At 63.5% G+C, this 23,646-nt stretch overlaps 1 protein-coding gene across 2 annotated transcripts in view; it reads right to left on the bottom strand.

Annotated features, from left to right (window-relative positions):
• Nucleotides 1-23,646, bottom strand: part of SDK2 (sidekick cell adhesion molecule 2) — a 47,411-nt gene that overhangs the window by 12,300 nt on the left and 11,465 nt on the right. The window contains exons 1-19 of one of the 2 annotated variants that reach the window (XM_085556629.1): nucleotides 16,504-16,570; nucleotides 15,719-15,878; nucleotides 8,246-8,352; nucleotides 7,035-7,182; nucleotides 5,843-5,976; nucleotides 4,828-4,939; nucleotides 4,430-4,620; nucleotides 3,701-3,784; nucleotides 3,437-3,631; nucleotides 3,148-3,264; nucleotides 2,887-3,054; nucleotides 2,615-2,717; nucleotides 2,239-2,415; nucleotides 2,017-2,153; nucleotides 1,718-1,865; nucleotides 1,509-1,649; nucleotides 1,244-1,425; nucleotides 916-1,031; nucleotides 103-298 (exon numbers count right to left, since the gene is read on the bottom strand). In XM_085556629.1, the coding sequence (XP_085412755.1) occupies nucleotides 103-298; nucleotides 916-1,031; nucleotides 1,244-1,425; nucleotides 1,509-1,649; nucleotides 1,718-1,865; nucleotides 2,017-2,153; nucleotides 2,239-2,415; nucleotides 2,615-2,717; nucleotides 2,887-3,054; nucleotides 3,148-3,264; nucleotides 3,437-3,631; nucleotides 3,701-3,784; nucleotides 4,430-4,620; nucleotides 4,828-4,939; nucleotides 5,843-5,976; nucleotides 7,035-7,182; nucleotides 8,246-8,352; nucleotides 15,719-15,878; nucleotides 16,504-16,519 (2,632 nt within the window). In that variant the 5' untranslated portion in view covers nucleotides 16,520-16,570. Of the gene's footprint in view, nucleotides 1-102; nucleotides 299-915; nucleotides 1,032-1,243; nucleotides 1,426-1,508; nucleotides 1,650-1,717; nucleotides 1,866-2,016; nucleotides 2,154-2,238; nucleotides 2,416-2,614; nucleotides 2,718-2,886; nucleotides 3,055-3,147; nucleotides 3,265-3,436; nucleotides 3,632-3,700; nucleotides 3,785-4,429; nucleotides 4,621-4,827; nucleotides 4,940-5,842; nucleotides 5,977-7,034; nucleotides 7,183-8,245; nucleotides 8,353-15,718; nucleotides 15,879-16,503; nucleotides 16,571-23,646 lie in introns of those variants that run through there. The other variant, XM_021534176.4, reaches the window with a different exon arrangement.

Raw genomic sequence — 23,646 nt, 5'->3', positions numbered from 1 at the left:
CCCTCGGCACCCACGGGACCCCCGCGAGGAGCGAGCGGGGAGGGGGCTCGCCTCGGCCGGAGCCGGGGGGTCCATCCCGAGGGGCTCGGGGCCTCCCCGTACCGTCCTCGTGGGTGCGCACCAGCTGGGGCGGGCTGCGCGGGCCGTCCCCGGGCGTGGTGAAGCACAGCACCGAGGTGAAGTACTCGGTGAACTTGCGCAGCCCCGCCACCAAGCCCACGTGCACGCTGTCCTGGAAGTTGGGCCGCACCGTCACCACCGTGGCCTCGTCCTCGTGCTCCGGCTCCCAGGCGATGAGCTGCGTGAGAAAGGAGCGGGCACGGAGGTTCCCGGTGCCACAAACGCCATCTCTCCGGCCTCCTCTTATTAATTCGGCCTTGATTAACGATCAATTAACAGTGCGGCGCCTGTGCCAGCGCTGCTTACGGAGCTGTGATTAACTCCATCGATAACGGGATCCCCCCTTGCCCGCATCCAGGAGGGATGGCTGGGCATTTAATTGGTATTGTGCAAGATAGCCTCTAGCAACTTAATTAAACACTAATTAGGCCCTAAAAATACTAATCAAAAATACTAAGTGGCGTTTAATAAGAATGTTAAATATCCTGCTCACGCTGGTTATCTCGTTCAGCGGCAATTAAATTCCCGAACTTCTTTCGAGTGGATTAAGACACAAGTTTAATGTTTTAATTCAATTTCATTAATGTAAATTTGAATTAATTGCAACTTGAAATTAATTACAGAGCATGGGAGACTCCAAGCCCATGCAAGTGTTAAATAACAGTAAATATTATTTTAACAGTCAGGAGAGAGCCAATTAAAATCCAGGATTTTGGCGAGGAGGAGCCAAGACGGTTTGTGAAGCTTGACCAAGTTTTCCCCACAAGCTGTTCTGGCTTTGGGAATCACCCTCACCTTGTAGCCCTGGTTGATGCCGTTGATGAACTGGGGGCTGGGGGGGTTCCAGGTGAAGCGGATGGTGGTGGAGTTGGTGGCCTCAGCCTGCACATTCCCTGGAGGCACCGTGGGCACTGCCGGGATGAAGGGACAGCTCACAGGGACAGCTCACGAGGTCCCTTCCATCAGCTGGGTGCCAGCCCCGGCTCATCCCTGCCCAGCACACCCCATCCCCCTGGGACCTCCACACCCATCCTCTGCCTCCCACCCCATCACCCCAACGGCACCGCCTGTTGCTGCCGGGGTGCCCAGCAAGCCCCTGCCCACCCCGATTGTCCCTGCCTACCTCCCTGCAGGGTCCACTCCGTCACCTTCATGCTGTAGACCCCCAGGCCGGCGCTGTTGTAGGCGGCCACCTCGATCTCGTAGTTGGTCCAGATGATGAGGTCCTCCAGGAGGAGGTTGTTGACCTCGGCGTTGGTGATGTTCTTGAACTGGTACCCCACGGGCAGCCCGGCCAGGCAGTACCTGGGCACCAGGAGCCATCAGAGCTGCCACTGTCCCCAGCAGCACCGGGTTTGGGACCCCTGGGCACCCCCGCTGGCACCTACCGGATGATGTAGCCCTTGAGGACCCCGTTCTGGTGGCTCTCGGGGGGCGGCTGCCACTGGATCATGATGGACTGGTTGGTGCGGCCGCTGGCGATGACGTTCTGGGGGGGTGCAGAGGGCGGCTCCTCGGGCAGGGACACCCTGCAGGGACAGGGCGGGCTGAGCACCCGGGGTCACCAGTGCCCCCAGGACCCCCGGGCGGGACTCACCTCTCCGTGTCCTTGCTGAACTGTCCCCTGCCCACGTCATTGACAGCGCACAGGCGGAACTGGTAGGAGCGAGCGGGGACCAAGCCCCGCACCGTCACCGATGTCACCTCGGGGTCCACGCTGGCCAGCAGCACGGTCCAGGGTGCGTCTGGGGAAGAGGGGACAGCAGGGTGGGGACCTGACCTGCAGGACACTGGGGACCCCCCGCCCCAAGCTCCCCGCAGCATTCCCTGCACCAGGGTGACGCTGGGGACATCTCCCAGTGCCAGCAGCACCGGGGGGTGGCAGCAGCCCCTTACTGTTCTCGGAGACCTCCACGACGTAGCGGAGCAGGGGGCTGTTGCCGTCGAAGGGCTTGGCCCAGGTGAGGTTGATGGCCCGTTTCTCCTGCGGGCTCAGCGCGGCCACGGGGCTCTCGGGGGCGTGGGGGAGCTGCCTGGACAGGGGGGTTAGGGGGGAAGGAGGGAGGGGGCACAGCCCCAGGCGGGGGTGCCGGTGGGATGAGGGGGGGGGGGTCTCACCGGACACGGAGGTGGGCGCTGCGCGAGTCGTTGCCCCCGGCCGAGATCACCTTGCAGGTGTAGGTGCCGATGTCACCCGACCAGGTCTGGGAGATGTGCAGGGTGCCCGCCTCGTCCAGGCGCACCCGGGGGCCGTTCTCGGGGCCCAGCGGTGCCCCGTCCTTCTCCCAGACGTACCTGTGCAGGGGGAGCCAGGTGTGCTGGGCCCCCAGCCCCGGAGGGGACCGGGGCTCGCCGCCGCAGGGCACCAGGTGGCACTGCAGGACCACCCGCGCGGGGCTGAGGAAGGGACCCCCATCTTCCTCCCCAGGACGGCGGTGACAGCAGCCGGGTGGGCAGCCGGGGGGTGCCTGGACTCCCCGACCCTCTCACATACCTGACGTCCACGCTGGGGTCATGGGTGACCCCGCAGCTCATGACAGCCTTGGTGCCCTTGATGACGCTCTGGTCCTGCGGCGGGTCCGTGATACGTGTCCTTGCTGAGGGGGGACACAATGACCCATTGGCACTGCGGGGGTGGCACCGGCAGGGACCCGCACCCACAAAACCCAGCGCCCATCCCCAGAGAGCTCCATCCCACAGCAGCTGGGCTTTGCCTGGAGCCGCGCAGGGTCCCTCCCTTCCCCGGCCCCGCCGGGAGTCCCTTACCCCAGACCACCAGGTCTGCCGAGGCCTCGTCCACGCCGCGGGAGTTGGTGGCCAGGCAGGTGTAGGTGCCGGCGTCGGGCAGGTGCGCGGGGCTCAGCAGGAGGCTGCCCGACTCCAGCAGGGTGAAGCGCGGCAGCTGCACCGAGCCGCTGGCCAGGACCCGCTCCCCTGGGGACACGGCGGAGCCCCGTCAGTGCCGCCGCCGTGGTGGTCACCGAGCCCCGGGGCAGTGGGGACAGGCGCGTCCCCAGCCCCTTTTACCTTTCTGCCAGGTGATGGCCGGGCGCGGCGCCCCCGAGGTCTCGCAGTTGAGGACCACGGACATGCCGTCGATCACCGTGCTGTCCTGGGGACCCCGCGTGATGTTGGGGGCGATGCCTGCGGGGCACAGAGGTGCACAGCCCCCCCTCAATTCCCTCCCTGTGCCCGGCCTGGACCTGACCCAGAAGAGTATCCTGGGGTCCCCAAGCCCCTTGAGGGACTCATCTAGAAGCGCGTCCCGCCCACCACGCAGGCAGGGCACCTCCAGGGCAAGGGGGGTGGCACCTACTGGTCACGGCCAGGTAGGTGGTGGTCTGCACCTCGCCGGCCGCGTTGCGGGCGAAGCACTGGAACATCCCGGTGTCGTCGGGGAGCAGCCCGCTGATCTGCAGGCTGCCGTCCTCCAGCAGCTGGAAGCGGGACAGCTTCTCCAGCTGCAGGAGGGCAGCGTCCTTGTACCAGGCCATCTCGGGAGGGGGGACACCTGCACGGGTACGGCCACGTCAGGCACGGGCTGGCGGCAGCACGCGGAGGGGGCCGGGGAGCAGCTCACCCTTGGCTTGGCAGGGGATGGCCACCACCTTCTCCATCTCGGCCGTGATGTGTCTCTCCGGCTCCCTGACGAACTGCGGGGGCTCTGCCGAGGGAACCAGGAATAGGAACGGGGACAGAGCCTCTCCCCAGGGTCCTTGGGCTGACCAGGGCCCCTCCTGTCACCCCCCATCCCTGCCCCGGGGCTGAGCCCACCCCAGCTCATGGCACGCGTGGTCTGGGCTGCTCGTGGGCAGGAGCTCACCCAGCAGGGACGGGAAGGTGCCCATGGTAGGAGATAACCCAGCAGGGACCAGAGCTCACCCAGCAGGCACAGGGGGTGCATGGACAGGAAGGTGCCCATGGCAGAAGATAACCCAGCACAGACAGGGAGGTGCCCATGGACAGTAGCCCACCCAGCAGGCACAGAGAGGTGCCCATGGACAGGAGCTCACCCAGCATGGGCAGGAGCTCAGACAGCACGGACGGGAAGGTGCCCATAGTAGGAGCTCACCCAGCATGGGCAGGAGCTCACCCAGCAGGCACAGGGAGGTGCCCATGGCAGGAGATAACCCAGCAGGGGCAGGAGCTCACCCAGCACAGCTAGGGAGGTGCCCATGGCAGGAGATAGCCCAGCAAGGACAGGAGCTCACCCAGCACAGCCAGGGAAGTGCCCATGGACAGGAGCTCACCCAGCAGGGACAGGGAGCTGCCCATGGCAGGAGACAGCCCAGCAGGGGCAGGAGCTCACCCAGCACAGCCAGGAAGGCGCCGGCAGTCACGGCGGGGACGCTGCTGCTGCGCAGCACAGCCTCGCACTCGTAGAAGCCGCTGTCCCTCAGAGTGGGGTGCAGGATGGTCAGCCGGCGGCTGTAGTCGCTGATCCCGCTGGACACGGGCGCCCCGTCCTTCTTCCAGATGATGTGCAGCTTGATCAGCGGCCTGGGGGCCAGGGTGTGTCAAGAGCCGGCTCCAGCTTCCCTGGAGGATCCACCTGCCTCCATCCCGCAGGACTCGGGTGGGAAGGGACCTCCCTCCATCCCGCAGGTTCCAGGAGTGCGGTGGGAACAGATTTAGGAGCCCCCAGCGCCGAGGCTGGGCAATGCCACCAGGGAGATTCCCCATCCTCATCCCCACCCCACGGCTCACCTGGCGTTGGCCACGCACTCCATGGTCACCTCCGAGGTCCCGGCCACCACGCTGGTGTTCTTGGGTGGGACAATGATGGTGGGTGCGATGGGATCAGCAGGGCCACCCACGTCTGGGGAGGAGCAGGCCAGAGGGACAGCCATGAGCACCCCCAGAGAGTTGTCCCCAGAGAGGTGTCCCCAGAGAGGGCACCCAAATCACCGGCTGCTCCTTGGAGGAGACAAAGGTGACAGGGACCTGGTGGCATCAGGGTGCCTTCCCAGGTGTCCCTAAGCTGTGGGACCCCCGGCACGCCTGGGCAGGGCCACCAGGCTGGTGGCAGCAGGGAGGAGGGGGCAGGGAGTCCATGAAGCAAAATGATGGCAACAATAAAAACCCTCGTGTAGGCGCTGTAAAAACGCGATCGGCTCGAAAGCTGCTGATAGAGCTGAATCCATAAACAGGGCCCCGAGATGTTTATGGAGCTCCAGGATGCCAGGGGACAGGAAAACAGATTCATGGGGATGGGAGACAGGCAGCCAGCCAGGGGTAACCCATCCTAACCCTGTGGGGCAGCAGGAGGGGAGATGGGGAGAGCGTGACAGGACTGATGGCGCTTCAGGGCGTGTCCCATGGGATGGGCTGTCACCACCCAAATGGGCTGGGGGACCCTGGGAAGTCTTGGGGGGCCCAAAGGAACTGGAGGGATGGAGCCACAGAAGTGGGCCCAAGGCAGGGGCTGCTCCAGAGCACCAGGAGCTGGCAGGGGGACACGGCCAGGGGTGGGGGGTGTCCACGGGGTGACACTGCAGCCTCCATGGCACAGCCCATCCCGGGCAGGGCAGATGCAGCTGGAGCAGGAGCTCTGCCTGTGCCACACCAGCGCCTGAGCACAGCCAGCAGAGCCTAAATAAATTCTGAGGCGGCCGAACTGTTAAGTCAGCAGAAGCCGGAGCCTCCGAAGAGATTTACTGCAAATTGAATTTTGGGGTGAGGCAGAGGTTGGGGGGAGGGAGCCTGTGCCCCCCACACTCACTGGCCACGGTCAGGGTGATGGGCTGGCTCGTCTTGTTGTCGCCGTTCTTGTCATTCACCGCCTGCACGTAGTAACGCCCCGCGTCCGGCGCCACCGTGGACAGGATGACCAGGGTGTTCTCCAGCGTGATGGCTCTGGGAGGAGAGGGTGTGAACCCACTGAGCTGGGACCCTCCCTGCCCACCCAGCACCCACGTGCGACCCCCAGCCTCCCCCCAGTGTCAGCCCCAGGATGGGGGGACCAAGCCCTGCACCCCTCTGTCCAAGCAGAGCCCACAGGACGGCGCAGATTCCAAGGATTTCACTTTTTTTTTTTCATTTTTTACTTATTGGAACAATCTAATCTGCTGGAAACATAAAATGCTGTGGGGGATATGTTTTTTTTTACCATTAAATATGAGATAAAGGAGTTTTATCTCCTCAATCCCGCTTTGCAAATGGAAAGGCGACCAGTTCAATTCCTGCATAATGGGGGTTACAAATTCAATTCCTGCCGGCTGGGGCTGGCAGCACCGGGATCTGCCACAGCTCCGTGGGGACACCTGGCACACGCGTGTGCGCCGTGTCTGGCTCTGTCCCACCCTCTCCCCCGCCTTCCTCCCTCTTGCTTTCATTTTTTTGTTCAGAAATCCCTTTCTCTGGTGACAAACAGAGCCATTAGTCACCGAGCCTGTCCCTGGGTTTTAGCACAACGCGCTCCAGATGTTGGTTCAACATCCTTAGAGTGGGGATGGGGGGAAACGCAGCCCCCGGGATGCTGGGGGGGATCCTGGGGGATCCTGAGTGTTCCAGGGGGTTCCAGGGGGATACTGGGGGATCCTGGGGGGGGCTCCAGGGGGTTCCAGGGGGATCCTGGGGGGGTTTCAGAGGGATCCAGGGGGATCCTGGGGGGGTTCCAGGGGGATCCTGGGGGGGGTTCCAGGGGGATCCTGGGGGGGTTTCAGAGGGATCCAGGGGGATCCTGGGGGGGGTTCCAGGGGGATCCTGGGGGGGGTTCAAGGGGGACCCTGGGGGATCCTGGGGGATCCTGGGGATTCCAGAGGGTTCCAGGGGGATCCTGGGGGGGTTCCAGGGGGACCCTGGGGGATCCTGGGGGGGCTTTCCAGAGGGACCCTGGGGGAGTTTCCAGGGGGGCCCTGGGGGATCCTGGGGGGGGGCTCCAGGGGGACCCTGCGCGATCCTGGGGTGCTCACACGCGGCTGCTGGGGGAGATTTTCCGTCCATCCCGGAACCAGGTGACCTGCGGCTGCGGGAAGCTGGCGATGCGGGGCGCACGGATGACGGCCGCCTCCCCGTGGGACACGCTCTGCTGCGCCTCGCTGTCCTCGAAGCTGCCCATGTCTGCAGAGCAGGGCGGAGAGCCGTGCCAGGGCCCGGGGGCGTGCCAGGGCTGCAGGCCGGGCAGGCTGGGCAGCAGGACGGGCTCTGGGCGGTGGGCTCCTCGGGGGATGCTGTGAGGGGCTGCTCCTGGTCCCCTCCTGGGCTGGCTCGGATCCCACCGGCTGCTCCCGGTGATCCCTCCCTGCATCCATCCCTTGGTTGTTCCCCACCGCTGGCAGGCTGCAGCCACAGCAGGGGGACCGGCCCGGGGCTCCCCAGCTTCTCCCCCTTCCCCACGGCATGTCCCCGTGCCAGGAGCATCGCGGCACGGCCCTGACTCCAGGGACGAGATGTGGCACGGCCGCCTTCATCCCACCCTGCCATTCCCAGGCTGGAAGCACGCAGCGGTTGTGGGAGACTGAGGGAAGCGGGGGCCATGGAGGAGGGGGTGGGACAGGGGATTTTTATTGACTTCCTTAATTGCTGTAATTAAAAACATGTAAAGAATCCTTTTTTAACGACTTTGCCATTATCATTAGTTGTTAGCACAGCTGCCTTATTAATTTCTCATTATCCTCCTGATTTGTCACTGCTCCTCAGGAGGTGTTTATGGGTATGGGACTGGGGATATCCCCAAGGCAAGGAGTGACAGAGAGGGACAGGTCCCTTTTGGGGGAGAGAGCCGCCATCGCAGGCCTCAGCACTCTCATCTCCTCCTTAAATCACCCCAGGGATGCTCCAGGCATTCCCTCCTGTCATGGCCTCAGGGATGCTCCAATGTCCCTGCCAGGTCACCCCAGGGATGCTCCGATGTCCCTGCCCTGCACCAGCCCAGGGATACTCCGATGTCCCTGCCCAGCGTCACCCCAGGGATGCTCCGATGTCCCTGCCAGGTCACCCCAGGGATGCTCCGATGCCCCTGCCCTGCACCACCCCAGGGATGCTCCGATGTCCCTGCCAGGTCACCCCAGGGTGCTGCAGGCTCGCACGTGCTGGCCAGGAGTGGCAGCACGCCCAGAGCTGTCCCGCAGCGCCGGAGCTGGGTGTCCCCCTGCGGTCCCCAGGGAGCAGGGCGGTCACTTACAGGCCACCTGCACCTCGGTCTGGCGCTGCAGCAGCGCTCCCATGCGGTTGCGGACGATGCAGCGGTAGAAGCCGGCGTGGGTGCGGTCCAGCGAGGTGATCATGTACCTGCGGGAGGGGTATCGGCAGTGAGGGGACACCCGTGCCACTGTCACAGCTCCCGGAGAGGCTGCAGGCCCTGCGCAGCCTCCGATTTACTGCACGTGTGCCAGGAGCTCCCATCCCGAGGAGCTGCTGCCGGAGGCGCACGCACTGCATGGATGGGATGTGCGTGGACGTGTGTGCAGGCTGGGGGACACCCCAGTGTCCCTCGCTGCCACCCGCACTGGAGGTGCTTCCACTGTGCACCAGCCGGTGACTGTCACCTGCCGGTGCAGGGGCTGGGAGCCGCTGTCCTGAGCCCTGCCGCAGCCCCAGCAGCGACGCTGCGGTCTGCTGGGGTCACCCGGCTGCACCTGGGAGCGGCTCCGACGAACCCGGCTGAGCCCCCTTATCACCCCCAGCCGGCCCTTATCAGCGCCAGCAGCCGGTGAGGAGATAAAGGAAATCAGCGCATCTCCGCTCCACCGCCCCCCGAGCACCGCCGCGGTCCCCAGGCCGGCCCCTGCTGCCACCGGAGCTCCCCGGGCAGCCCCCGGCCCCGGGGCTCCTGTGTCATCCCCCCAAACAGCCGGGGAGCCCCCGGCCCGGGCAGGGCTGCAGCATCGCCGTCCCCAACGGGAGCGCCGCGAGATCAAGCAGAGAGGGAATAAATTAAACAAGCTCATCCCTCCTTGCCCAAAATCTAATCTTGCGTTAAAACCCGCCGCGGGCTCTTTCGGCAGAGCTTTGTTTGCTCTTCTGAGAACCGGGCGTAAATTAAACTTTCATAAGAGCCGAGGAGCGCGCTCCCGGTGCCGGCAGCGCAGCGGGGCCCCGCGGCCGCCTCCCCGCACGGCAGAGGGTGCCGGGGGACACGGGGCTCCCTCCTCGCCCGGCGGCACCGCGGGGACGAGGCGGGCACGGCGGGGCTGGCACCAAACCCGCGGTGCCACCCAGCCAGCCGCCCACCCATGCGGCGTGCCGGGGTCACCCGTCCCCGCGGGAGGAAGGGAGGGACGGTGCCCTTTGGGAACGAGTCCTTGAGTGTCACGGCTGATATTTAAAAATGCTCCCCAGAGGCTTTAAATAAGATATTTCAATTCCACGGAGCTGTCAGGAAGGGCTGCAGACGCCAGGAGTAATGGGCCCGCTCTCCTTGCGGTGTCCTCGTTAATAAATCACACCGTGACTCCCGAGCACACGCACGCCCGTGGAGGGATGGCTGGATGGACACGGAGCAGCACAGGGACACGTGTGGCCCCAGACGGATCCGCGTCCTCGCTGCCGTGTCCCCTCCAGACCCTCACTCTGGATGGGGACAAGGCAAAGCCACCAGCGCAGGGACTCAGAGCGGGTGACAGCGCACAGCCCTGGCAGCACGATGTCCCCACAGGCAGGACACCTCCAGGGACACAGGCAGCCGTGTCCCCCGGCCCAGGACACTCCAGCAGATCCAATTAAGGGGGCCTGGTCCCCACACACGGGAGCTGGAGGAGTTATTGAAGCGGCAGCGCTTCCACACACACCTCAGCAGCTGAAAATAGCCCGGAGAAAGGAAATCAATTCCCGGCGCAGCCCAGCCTGCAGTCATCAACCAAACCAGCACAGACTTTGTTCTCTCCGCTCGCCTTCCAGCGAGCCTTTTATCCGAGACCGCTCGGGTTCGATTTCCTTCCCCCATCACTCCTGGCCAGGCGGGGACGGGAATTGATTTCACCCCCAATGTCACCCCCTCGCAGGGGATGCGCTGCGGGCAGGAGCGGGGGGTGCCACCCCACCCCCGGTTTGTGCCACAGCTCCGTGGCCAGGCGTTCCAGGGCCATTGTTCCAGGCGAGGAAGCCGCTCCTCCGGCTGGGACCGCTGCCGGTGCCCGGCCGGGGGGGTTTGCCCATCGCCCCCGCTCCAGCCGGGACGGAGGTGAAGCTGGCCCAGCTCCCGGCACAGCCCTCGCTGCTGACTCCGCTGTTCCAGGGGTTTGTTTGGCTTCTCTGAGAAGACAGAGCTTGACAGGGCACGGTCCGCGGGGAAAAGCCTTTCAAGCCCTTCCACAGCGAGCCCTGACCCGCACGGCCCCGGCAGGAAGCGGCTGCGCCCCGCTCAGCCCCGGGGTCAGGAGGGGGCTCCGCGGGCAGGAGCCCCGTGCCGGGGGACCGGCGGCTTTGCAGCAGCAGCTTTGGCAGCGGATCTGTCTGACAGATGGATGGCTGCATGCTGGGAACGACAACCTGTCCGTCCGTCCATCCATCCGTCCATCCCTGACCCCCTCAGCAGCGTGCCAACTCCCGGCCGTGCCACCCCGCAGGACCGCTGCCATGCTCCGGCACAGCCGTGCCCAGCCCCGGCTGCTGCCGTGCCTCTGTTATTGTAGGGCTGCCGAGGAGCGTGGGGCTGACGCTGCCGAATTATTCTTAGATTGAGGGGGTGGAGAAGGGCCGGGAAAAGCAGCAGCCAAAGGATTTGATCCATCAAATTGAAAGCCAGAAGAGCGCAGGAATCTGTGAGGTTCTTCCCATGCCGCCCAGTAACGGCAACAGCTGGATCGGATTTGGGATGGAAGCACGCTGGCACAGTCCCCTTTGATTAATATCCTGTATAACGACTAATTAATTCTGGAGGGGACGTGTGTTTGAACAGTTACTGTGGGATAATGAAATGTCAAGTGAGCATTAAAACACACTTAGCGGAGGTTTAACGACTCGAAGCATCCGAGCCGTGTCCCGGCCCCTGCTCCGGGGCCAGCGCTCGATGAGGCTGCGGGCACCCCCCCGGAGCTCCATCAGCCCCGCTTAACTGGGCTATTGGATCTCAATTAGCTCCCGATTGCAGCAGACTCTCTTTGGATCCACGTGGCCCTTGCCTCTCCTCCTGCCCGGAGTGTTTTCCCTCGGCCGTGGGAACTGGCAGCCCCGTAAATCGCTGCCTCAATTGGCCCTGCCAGAACAATGAGCCATTTAATAATTAATGCCCGTGTATTAATCAGCCTCCTTCCTGCAGAGCAGGGACGGAGCGAGCCTCGATCCGTGTTGCGGCATCCGGAGGGCTTTGGTGCATTGCTAAGCACGAGCTTGGCCACCTCCCAGCTCCGGTGGCATCTCCTGCTCTGACACTCCCCTGTCCTCCCCAGGATCCCAGCAGGGAGATTCCCTCCGCTGCCTCCTGCCAGCCCTGGCACTGCTGCGGTTCACTGGCACCACTGCCCTGTGCCCACGGCTCCTCATGCCAACACTCAAGTGTCCCCAAAGCTCCAAACAAGGCACAGAGACAGGCAGGAGCCTCCCCAGCACAAGCATTCCCAGGAAAATCCACCCCCCATGCTCCTCCCCAGCACTCCTGGGCCTTTGCCACCCGCGGTGGTGCCAAAGGTGGCACAGACCAGGCTGGAGCCACGAGAACCAGGAAAGCCCCGCTGAGCTCCCACCCAGCCTGGATGCAACCCTTCCAGTGTTCTTCAGGTGCCATTAATTAATTCATTGCATGGTAATTAGCTCCCCAAGGCAGGGGGATGGGCTTCACACCTGGGCTGGCAAGGAGCTGGGCCCACCAGAGCAGGGAGGAGCTCCCAGCGGGCAGCAGCACAGGCTGAGATCCCAGCAGGAATCCTGGGATGATCCATCCTGTTTGCCCCAGGTCTGGGATTTTCAGAGGCTCCTGGCTCTGTATTTTACAGATTTTGGGGACAAACTCTGGGCATTAAACATTTGGGATCCTCACCAGGCCATAAAGGCAGAGTGCTGCGTGCTCAGCCAGTTGTGTCCCTGCACCCCTGGGGGACACCCCAAAATAGCCCAGGGAGGAGCAGGGGTTGAAAGAACCCCAAATCTCGGTGAGGCCACACAGAAAGGATCCTGGAAGGAGATGGATCAGAGACACCACGTGCTGGAAAACCCACCCCAGGGCTGCCTCAGCTGTGCCAGCCCTGCTTGGCAGAGGGGAGCTGGGGCAAAGCCAGCCGGAGTCCGAGAAGGAATTACACTGTTCCAAGCTCCAGCAAAGGGCATCTGGGTTCTTGAGAGGAGGCAGGGAATCCTTCGGTAGCTGCTGGACTCCTGCACCAGCTGTGGAGGCCACGAGGAGAGGCACGAGGGCTGATTTAGGAGTCATAAGATGCATCTCTACGGATGGGAGTCTGTCCAGAGGTAATCTATGTGTAAGGTAATTTCCAAAGGCAGCAGGACTCGATGCAGCCTTTAATAGGACAATCTCATGTGATAAATTACCAGACCCAACTAATCTGCATGTTAAATTTCTTGGATGAGAAATAAATATCCTCAATTCACCAGAGAAGTGCTTTCCTTCCGAGGATTTCATTAAAGACATCAAGCTGCCTGATTTGCATGTTGTGATTCCTCATACGAGCAGCTCCGGAGAGCCTGGCACTGGAGAGATCCCGGAGGCAAAACCAGAGCTGGGCCAGGGCACCCGAGTGCGTGGGCACCCAGCCTGCTGCCACCTCAGGGGGCATGGGAGGGGTGTCCCTGCAGCCCCTGGCGCAGGAGGCAGCAGGGATCCCGCGGGAAAACGGCCTCGTGCAGCCCATGCCAGCGGCAGGGAATGGGGCAGCAAGGAGAGGGGAAGGCAGGTGGTCCCTGATCCCATCCCAGCCAGCAGGAATGTCCCTGGGATCACAGGTCCGTGGGCACACACGGAGCCAGGCTGATCCCTGAGCCCCAAAAATCCCAGGGATGCTCCCAGGGGAGGACATCTCCCCCCAAACACACACACGGAGCCAGGCTGATCCCTGAGCCCCAAAAATCCCAGGGATGCTCCCAGGGGAGGACATCTCCCCCCAAACACACACACGGAGCCAGGCTGATCCCTGAGCCCCCAAAAATCCCAGGGATGCTCCCAGGGGAGGACATCCCACACACACACACACACACAGAGCCAGGCTGCTGCTCAGTCCCTCGGGGGTCGCTCATCCTGCTCCATCCCCCAGGACCCTCCTGAGGGAAGACAGCTCTGCCTGCTCGTGGAGCCAGGCTTGGTGCTCCATCCCCAGGGACGCTCGGGGGGATGAGCCCACGGTCACACACAGAGCCAGGCTGGTGCCCAGCCTCCCACAGCCCCCGGGGGTGGCTCCGCAAGCACACAGCCCCGGGCTGCTCCCCTGGAGTCCTTCTGGATCCCCCATCACACCGAATCCCCTGGGATGCTCCTGGGGGGGGGGGTTGGCTCCACATGCTCAGAGCGCCGAGCGATCCCGCCGCGCTCCCCAGGGATGCTCCCGAGGGATCGCTCCACGCACGGGCACCGCCGCGGCCCCGCCCGGCTCGGGGCCCGGGACCGGCCGAGCCCGGTGCCCTCCCGGCCCTCGGAGGACGCCGAGAGCCGCTCCGGTGGCGGCGGCACCGCTGCGGGAAGGAAAGGGCGGTCGCCATGGAAACGCTGCCAAACCGGGAGAGCGGCTCCTTCCCTGGAAACACGGCGTGAGCTCCTCCGACACCGCGAGCACCGAGTGCGGCGGGCCGGGGGGACAGCGAGCCCCTGCCCACAGCCCCCAAAATGGGAAATGCAGGAGCGCCACTGCAGCCCGAGGGATGCCCTGCTCAGGAGCGGGGCTGGGGAGCAGCAGTGAGGATGATGAGGATGGAATGCTTGGAGACACAGCCCTGGCTGGGAACCACGAGGTGAAGCCACTAAACCAGGCTGGGAACCGTGAGCTGATGCCACCAAGCCTGGCTGGGAATCATGAGGTGATGCCACCGAACCCAGCCGGTCCCTGGGCACAGCCCCTGCTCCTCTCCAAAGCCTTCCTCGTGGGCACAGCCAGGCTCTGGGCAATGTCCTCCTGTCCCTGGACCTGGGGACACGGCAGCAGCGAGCTGGGAGGGACTGGTGCACCCCAAACCCAGAGCCACCCCCGGCCCCAGGTGGCCAAGAACATCCCTGGGCCTCCCCGGCCATCAGCACCAGTCCTCCCCTCTCCAAGGATTACTCCGTTTCTAAACTCGTTAACTTTTAATTACAACCTTCCCACTGCCTGAGCGGGCTGGCTCCGCGCCACCGACAGCTCTATTAAAATTCAATTTCTGCCCATCATAACTAATTTTGGTCCTTCGCCTTCTCACCAGCAGCCTCCAGTGCCAGGCGAGACAGCCCAAGCCTCATCTCCACGCTCCAAATCCCCACGGAGCCGCGGGCAGAGCCAAGGGACGCTGGCAGGTTCCAGGGCAGCCCAGCAGGGATTTGCACGGTGGCTTCTCTGCTCCATTGGCTGCGCTGCGTTTGTTTGGGTTTTCCCCACGTGTTTGTTTGGTTGGTTTCTCGCTTCCTTCCTTAATCCTTTCTGCCTGGATGCTGGAGCTGAGGGCTCCAGGGGAGGGGAGTCACCTCGGAGCAGGGATGCGGGGATGCGGAGCTGCCTGGAATCCTGCATCAGTCCCCACTGCTGGGCCCTCTCCTGCTGAAGGGTCAGCTGAGGCACGGCTCAAACCCAGGAGAAACTCAGGAAAAGAAGGCAGAATGCCCGGTCTGGGTTTGGAGGTGAGCCCCAGGCACCCCAACCCGCTCCCAGGGCAGAGCAGGGTCCGGGATCAAGGTCCTGACTCCTTTCTCCCGCCTGGGAAAGAGCTGCATTCCCAACAGGAGTGGGAACTGTGCGGCTCAACAGGTCTCTGAACTTCCACACCATGACAAGGGTGGCCCAGCCCACAGCCAGGGACTCAGGGCATTGCAGAGCTGCCGCCAGCACGGCTCGGGAGGGGACAGTCCCCAAGGAGGGCCGGGCTCCAGGATCCCAGCACGGCACCCGGCCGCTCCCTGCGCTCCCGGCATCCCGGAGCAGCCCCGCGTTGCTACAGCAACTCGAAGCCCCTGGATTCGATGCCTGGAAAGGGGGAACGGCTTGTCTCAACCTGAATTATTGATTAAAACACAGAGGACGACACACACGCTCAGAGGAGACGGCGAGAGGTGCCCGCCTTGATTCAGAGGCCATCTCCAAGCGTGCCAGGATCAGCAGGCACACGGGGCTGGGCTCTCCCTCACCAGCCTGCCTTGCCCCTTCCCTCTGGCTGCTCCCAGGGAGCCCCAGGGGCTGTGAGCCGCAGTGTTGAGGTGTTAATCCGCTTGTGCAAACACCTCCCCGCTGCTGACCTGCTTAAAGTCCCGTTTGCTCTGCAAACAGAGCCACGGCTCGCGGGCTGCCAAGGGCTGCCTGTGCCGCCTGCCAGGATGGCAGCCCTGGCACCGGCACTGCCAGGGAGCAGCACGACGGGCGGGATTTGCCACGGATGCTCGGGAGGACTCGGAATCCAGAGTCACCGAGGCTGCAAAAGACCTCCAAGGTCATCGTGTCCCAGCTGTGCCCAATCCCCACCGTGTCCCCAGCCCAGCGCTCGGAGTGCCACCTCCAGGGATGGGCACTGCCAGCCCCTGCCGAGGCAGACTCACCGGTACTCCAGGGAGAACTTGGTGAGTTCCTGGCTGTTGTGCAGCCACTTGAACTCCAGGGGCCAGCTGCCCTCGGCCATGCAGGTCAGCACCAGCCGGTTCCCCTCCAGGTGCACCTGGCTCCGCACCGGCTCCGTCTTGAAGTACGGGGAGACATCGTCTGTGGAGAGAGGAGGGAGAGGGATCATTCCCTGCGACACATTCTCTGCACACAGACATCATTCTGTCTCGCAGGAGAAGCACAGAGAGAAGAGAAAATCTTTATCTCAGCTCCTTTGTTTTCCCCATGTGGGATGTGGTGTGGAGGTTGTTTACCTGCAGGGATGGCTGGGTTGGGTTCTGGTGAAGTTGTTTGGGGTCAGTGACCAATGGATCCAGCTGTGCTGGACTCTCAGCAGACAGTCACAGGTTTGTTAGTTAGGTAAATAAGAAGTAAGTACGTAGAATAGGATAGTATCTCTTTAAATAGTATATTAACGTAATATAGTATGGTTTTAATAAAGCTATCCTTCAGCCTTCTGATCTGGAGCCAGACATCATCCTTTCTTCCCTGCATCCTGGCTTTGCCACGTTTTTACTGTAGGGCCCCACATGCCACCAGCCCCACGGAGCAGCCAGCACTGCTGCCCCCGCCCCTGGCAGGGCACGGAACAAAATGATCTTTAAGGTCCCTTCCAACCCAAAGCATTCCGTGGCTCCGTTGGCATCACCATCACCCCGCAGCCCCCTCCCCGTCCCAGCCAGGCCACCCAGCCCCCTTCCCCGTCCCTTGTCCCTCCCTGAACCTTTCCAGCAGCCCATCCACAAGGGCTCAGCCTGCTGCAGGTTTATCTAAGCTGCTTCTTTGCTTTATTCCCGGCTCCCTTTGTAGCGTCTCCGAGCTTTTAACTCGGGGGGTGAAGGGGCGGAGGGGCTGCGAGCCGAGCGAGGCAGAACCACTTACTCCTCTCCTGTTTTATTTGCTAAGTAAAACTATAAATCGAACCACACAGCTCCATTTTCTGCTTAACAAATGGAAGCCCTTTTACTTCAAAGGCACATTCATATTCCCCAGCAGCTTTCAAGTGCACGTTCAATCACAGCTCTGGGTTTTTTCTTTGGGGTAGGGCTTTGCTTTCTCGTCTGCTCGAGCTGAATTCCTGCCGTGGATCCCTGTGAGCAGCACCAAGGCAGTGCCCATCACCCTGGGGGTGTGACAGGAATTTGTGGGAGCCAGAGGCACCCCCAGAGCTGCACTGGGGTCACTCCTCGGTCCTGGCTCCCACACACCCACATGGAAATGCCCAGTGGGTTTACACCATCCTGCCTGGCAAAGGGGAGGGCACGGTGGTGCTGGGTGCCAGGCGAGTCATTAGGAAGGGAAGGAGCAGCTTGTGGCTCATTAATTTAATCTTCCTCTCTGACCTTCAGCAGCGCCAGCTGGAAGGGGCAGCCCTCACCGATCCTGGTGTCCCTGCCTCAGATCCGGGATGGATCCGGACATTGGGGCATCAGGGCATGGCAGCCCAGCACATCCTGGGTGGCAGGGGCAGGGTGGTGCCCATTCGGTGCCCTGGCTGTGGGTTTGGCACCACTGCTGCAAGCCTGACCCATGGCCACGCTGTTCCCAGGCCTGGGGAGCTCAGGACAGCCCTGCAGCCCTCAGGGTGCCCCAGGAGTGGGATCACAGGTGCCACAGGGCTCAGGAACACCCCAGAGCAGGATCTGTGTCACCTGTGGACGGCGGTGGCCACACATGTCCCCACCACAGCAGAGCCTGACCTGCAAGGCCGGGGCATCTCCCACGCCACCCTGGAGGCTTTGGGATTATGGCCGTGCCCAGATGGGGAGGTGGCACAGCCAGATGGCAGCTCTGGATCCAAACACCTCCTGCATGAGCCCAGTAAATGAGCCGTGCACCAGGCTGGCATCCGCTGGGCACGATGCAGCTCCAGGGAGCATCCAAGCATGGCACAACGGGCCCCAGGGAATGCTGATCCCCAGGGAATGCTGATCCCCAGGGAATGCTGGTCCCCAGGGAATGCTGATCCCTCAGGACCACCAGGCTGTGCTGGAATTCTGATCCCTCAGGACCACCAGGCTGTGCTGCCAGGGCCCGGCTGAGTGCTCCAAGGGCACAGTGGGACCGAGACCTGGCGTGCCCAGTGCCCACCCTGCACTCAGCCAGCAGCCAACGCCTGGGAGGTGTCCAGGAGGTGTCCAGGAGGCGTTTGGGAAGCAGGGTGCTGCCGGTGCACCTTCCCCTGGGCCCGCCTGCCGTTTGCATCCATCCTAATTTGATTTTAAGCAGCTAAGGCTCATCACGCTTTGAAGCGGCCGAGCCATCTGTTCTGCATTAAGGGGTGAAAAACGGCGCAGAGGAGGAGAGGCGGCTCCTAACTCCACTCGGATCGGATCGGATCGTTCCGTGGGGATCCGCCCGCCAAGGGCACAGCGGCCGGCCCGGCCCGGCCCCTCCCGCGCCCCCAGAAAGGCAAACCCAGCCCAACCCCGGCAGGGGACAGCAGGGATGGGGGTCCTGGGGTCCCCTGTGAGGGGTGAAGGTGGCACCGAGCTTACGCGGGATCCTCCTCATCCTCCTCATCCTCCTGGGATTCCTCCCGTGCCCCTCCAGGGAGCGCAGCCCAGTGCCAAGGGTGGCCAGAGAGGAGGGATGCAGGGAGGGAACGCGGCTCGCTGATTCCAGGTCTCCAGAGGGGCCTCCAGGGACAAGCCCAGGCGTTCCTGGTGCTCCCAGGGGATGCCCACACCAGCTCTTGGAGGGGGAGAAGAGCGGGAGGCCCCAGCGCAGAGCCGGGCTGTCCCTTTCATCACCAGCCCCTTCTGCAGCCCCCCAGCCTCAGTTTCCCTCTGCAGCTGCAGCACCCATCCCAGCTCTGCTCCCTGGGGACACCACCCTCCCTGACAGGCCCTGGCACCACCAAAGCCAGGCTCGTGGAGCTGTCACCATGTCACCACGGATGGGAGCTGCCATTGCCCCGGCCCAGGGGGAGGGCTCCCGGTGGGTGACAGCCCCGTGCCCCCCGACGAAGGGTCATTACCGCTCATTCCGCCTCTCCCCCATCTGTTGTGACTGTTTACACTCCGCTTGCTAATTAGAGGCTAATTAGTTGGTGCAGAAATTCATCACTTTCCAAACACAGGCGGCAGCGAGGGGCGTCTCCGGGAACATCTGCACCTCTGCCGGCGGCACGGGACCCGCGCAGCTCCTGTGCCACCCCCGGCACGCCAGCGCTGTCCCCCACAGCCAAAGGTGCCACCAAGCCCCTCTGTCCCCTCCGTGCCCTCGGGGCTGAGCCGGCGGGTGGGATCCCGAGGGCTGGCAGCAGGGAAGGGGGACAGGGACAGGGACAGTGGCAGCTCTCCCTGCCCTGACGGTGCCAGTGTAATGCCAGGCCCTGGCACGGCGCTGATCCCGCCTAATGGGATCAGGACCGCGGCACTTTAGTTACATCGGGGCCGGCGGGGCTTTGGAGCGCGGATGTAGGGCAGGGCTCCCGAAAGAGCCGTAATGGATCCTAATTCCCGGCCCTAATGGGCGAGCTGGGAACTAAGCTCCCCTCTCTCCGGCTTCAAATCCCTCTTGATGGCAAGGGACGGGGAGTTTTAAGCCCGGAGGAATCCCGGAGTGGCTGCCGAGGGCACGGCTCTGCCTGGCAGCTGCTGGCAGGGGGGCGGCGGGCACGGGGGTGCGGCCCCCTCCTGCTCCCTCGCAGAGGTAAGATGGGGATGGGGGCAGGAGACCCAGTTCCTCGGGTCCCCCCGGCCAGCAGCGGCTTGTGCGACAGCCGGGTCCCCTCCTGCCTGGTGCCACATCCAGGGGACAGCGCAGTCCCCAGGGCTGCTTGTGTTCAGCCCCCGTTGGGGACAGGGGTGACACCCAGCCCTGCCCTGCCCAGCTGGCCCACGGAAGGCGACCAGCCCGTTCCTGCCGGCTGCCACGATTCAGCAGCATGCACCAGGGATCCCAAGGGAGCCGGTGCCCGTCCTGGACCCAGCCCACCTTCAGCTGCGGGCTCCAGGTAGCCAACAGAGCCCAGCCAACACCAGCGACCAGCACCTGCCTCAGGGAAAACGACTCCATCTCCTTCTCCTTCCCAACAACCCTTCTCTGGTCCCACCAGGATATGGCCAGTGCAGCCCTGGGAAGTGCCCACTGCACTGCCCACACCCCACCCGCACCACAGAGAGGGGACAGAGCCGTGTCCCTGCTCCCCCCGCATCTCCCCAGGGCTCCCCCATCCTTGCCGGGGCATCACCACCCAAAAAGGAGGGTGCCAGCCTGCAAAGGAGGATGCCAGCCCAGGGAAGAGGGTGCCAACCCTCCAGGAGCGGTGGCACGGCCACCTGGCCCTGCCATCGAGCAGCTCCCACCACGTTCTCCCCCCCCCCAGCACGGGGAGATGGAACTAAATCTCTTCGGCATCAGGCTCTCGCTGGCTCCGCAGCACGAAGAGATTAAAAAACAATAAAGAGAAAGCGAAACCCTCCGCTATAATTACCAGCCTTTAGCCGCCAGCGGAGGCAGGAGGGAGGGAGGCAAGGAAAAAGGGGGGAAAAAAAACAGAGGAGAAGGAGAAATCCACTAAAATTTTAATAGGAACCACTGCATTTAATTTAACGACACATTTTTTCAATTACCAGAATAATTGTTTTATTCATAAAACGAGTTTCAATAAGAAGGTAATTTTCCTTTGTTTTTATTATTCATTTGTGGAACATATTCACCACGCGGTTCCCCGGCGCCGCCGCAGCCGCGCCACGGCCGGGGGGGCTGGGGAGGGGGCAGCGTCACCCAGGGCCCCAAAACCAGCACCCATGGGGACCAGAGTGTCCCCGAGCACCCCGGTGGGGTCACGGCCTCATCTGGGCGCAAGGAGAGGTGGCCCCAGGGGATCCTGCACGGCCATCCAAGGGGTGACAGGGACACGGTGGCCCTGGGGACGAGTGGATCCCTGCCCACGCAGCCACCCCTCGGCTACGTCCCATTCCCGGCTTGTCAGACTCCAGGTGAGGTGGGGAAGGATCCATTTTTCAGTGGGTGCTGGCAAAGCCACCAGGTCGATTCGATGGCCCAAGTGTCCCCGAGGGCACGGAGGCACCGCCACGCCCGGGCACGGCCCCGCTGCTCCCGGGGTCCCCGGGCGGGGCCCTGCCGGGGTCCCCGGTGGCGGGTGGCAGGTGCAGGGGGATTGGAGGCTCTGCCCAGCGCTGCCAGAGCCATTAGTATTCCTGAGACACGGCTCCATCCCCTTCACAAAAAGCAAACACGGAATTGAAATGCCGAGCGCCGCCGGCACCTGGGGAGCCGCGGAGCGTGACGGTGCTGCCAGGAGGGGACCGAGGGGGACAAGGCTCTGGCTGAGGGGCGCAAGGATGAAGCCAAGGATGAGTCAGCGTGGTTTGGGAACTTTGGCTGAGCCCTGCTCGCCCTCCTCCCAACACCTGGGCAGGTGCAGAGCAACCTGAGCCACACCCTGCAGCCTCCCAGGGGATCCCAGCAGGGCAGGACGGCTCCATCCTCCTCATCCCATCACCTCCACAGCCAAAAGCACAGCCACCCAAGGCCAGAGTGGTTTGGGTTGGGGAAATCCTGAGAATCCATCCAGTGCCACCCCTGCCATGGCAGGGACACCTTCCACTGTGCCAGGCTGCTCCCAGCCCCATCCAGCCTGGCCTTGGGCACCTCCAGGGATGGAGCAGCCACAGCTGCTCTGGGCACTCTGTGCCCGTGTCCCTCCACCCTCACAATAAATAATTTCTTCCATGAGATCCCTCCCAGCATCGGCCCTCGGTGCTGAGCCCAGCAGAGCTGTCCTGGAGCAGCCACAGGGACACCCAGCTGTCCCCTGCTGTCCCCTGCTGTCCCCCTGTCCCCCCAGGAGGGGATGGAGCTGTGCCAAAGGCACCCGGCACAGTCCCACCCATCCCAACCCCAGGGACCAGCCCGGCTGCCCCACACACCCCCACCCACAGCGTGTCTTTTGATCTGAGTTTTTTTGCCCTTTTTACTAAGAAAAAGACTTATAATTGCAGATGTGACCATTAATCCTCCCAACTTACTTTGTTCCCTTCCTTCCCTGCTTTCCCCTCCCTCCCTTCTCCCCCCACTGAGACCAAGAGCTTTAAAACTCTCCTTCTGGCTATTAATTAAAAGCAACCTCTCCGCTGCCGTGAGTGTACTTGCCATAAATTAATAGCAGCCTTCTTAATCAAATCTTATCTCCTCCGCAAGCGCCCGGCGCGCGGGGCCGGCTTGGTATCCCAGCCTGGCCAGCCATGAAATGCAATTCCCGCTGCTCCGGCGGCCTCGGCGGCTCGGCCCCGTCCCCTCCTCCCGGTACCTGCGCGGCCCGGAGCCGCCGCCGGGGCCAGCCGGGAGCGGAGGGGCCCGGCCACCGGCGCGGAGGTGGCTCCCGAAGGGCACGCTCCATTTCTCAGCCATTTACCGCGTTTATCCGCAGCCCCTGCGGACGGCACTCGCCTTCCTGAATTATTTAGGAGGGGTTCGGTGCCCCGAGAGCCGCGGTGGGAAGTTGTCCTGCCGTGTGGGAAGGCAGCGGGGCCGCGGTGCAGATTTTGGGGGGTCAATTCCCGGACCGGTGAGCTCACGGGGCTCTGGTTTCCGCAGAACGCTGGAGAACACCATCCCTGCAGTCCCCCGGCCTCGGCCCCCATCCCTGTCCCACCAGGTTCTCCTTCTCCCCAGCCCTTCCTCTGAGGTGCCAGCTCCCCAACCCCACAGGGTTCCCAGGGACAGAGGGGGACGTGGACATGGCTCCCTGCGGCTCCTGTTCCAGCCTTCTCCTTTTCCATGTGGAAAACAATGCTAGACGTGATTTTCCCTCCTGGCAGAGGCGGCCCAGCCCCCCTGATGGGCTGAGATGGGCACGGGGGGCTCGGGCTGGGCCCTCCCACAGCACCACGGGCCAGGAGCCAGCGGGGAGCCCCACCAAAAAGGAGCTAAGGGGGGTTCGGCCGAGGCAGAGCAGCCAGGACAGCCTCCCCTTCCCCGGCTCCAGCCCCGCCGGGATCGCTGGGGTAAAGCCGCCCTTGCAGCATCTCGCAGCGGCCACGTCCCGGAGCCGTGCCAGGCGCCGTGCCCGCCCTGCCCGTGACGAGGGAAGAGCTGGGAGGCGCCGAGGCTGGCACCCGGTGCCCTCCAGCCGTCTGCCACCAGCACGCACCCCGCGGTGACCTTGCTGCCGGAGCACGTCCGTCCTTGCTCTGGTGCCTGTCCGGCTCCGGGGGCTGCTGCTCCGCCGTGGGGAACGGGCACGGGCAGCACGAGGGGCTGCTGGGCATGGGCACGCCGTCCCCTGGCTCAGGTCACAGCTCCTGCCCATCACAGCTCATCTCCAGCCAACGCCCTGCATACTTGTGTGGCTGCTTCAGCACCTCCCTGACACGGGAAAAAGGAATTTTGGGTCATGGGTAGCTCTGGGGATGTGGGGACACCTCCCTAAAGGGTGCCTGTGACCCCAGGAGGGCTGGCAAAGGAGGGGAGCTGGAGCTGGCCTCGAGGAGCTGGGCTGAGCCCAGAGCTCCAGCACCACTGGCCCGCTCCCTGCGCCTCCCTCGGAGGGGATTTGGGGTTCCCCACACGCTGTAAGCTGATTGCAGAGGTGTGGTAACTGGATTAAGGGGGAGGCTGAGGGAGATGCAAACCTGGAGGAGCTGCTCAGCGGAGCACGGCTCCCGCCCGTGTGACACCGCAGGATTTGCAGAGCTGGAGCTTAAACTGATTTCCTACCCTAAGCCTTTGGAAAGGTGAAGCTGCAGGAGGGACGTGGGCTCTGCCCTCTCCTCACCCCACAAGAACCCTGCAGGGCCCCAGTGTGGGCTGGCAGAGGGGTCACGTCCCCACGGTGACCCCCTCAGCCACCCACGTCCTCACACAGGCACTGGGTCACATCCCCACGTTGGTC

This window comes from Lonchura striata, chromosome 18 (assembly GCF_050655825.1).
Source record: "Lonchura striata isolate lonStrDom1 chromosome 18, ASM5065582v1, whole genome shotgun sequence".
NCBI classification, from domain to species: Eukaryota; Metazoa; Chordata; class Aves; order Passeriformes; family Estrildidae; genus Lonchura; species Lonchura striata.
Note: the sequence above shows the minus strand (reverse complement) of the source record. Positions and strands in the feature narration are given on the sequence as shown.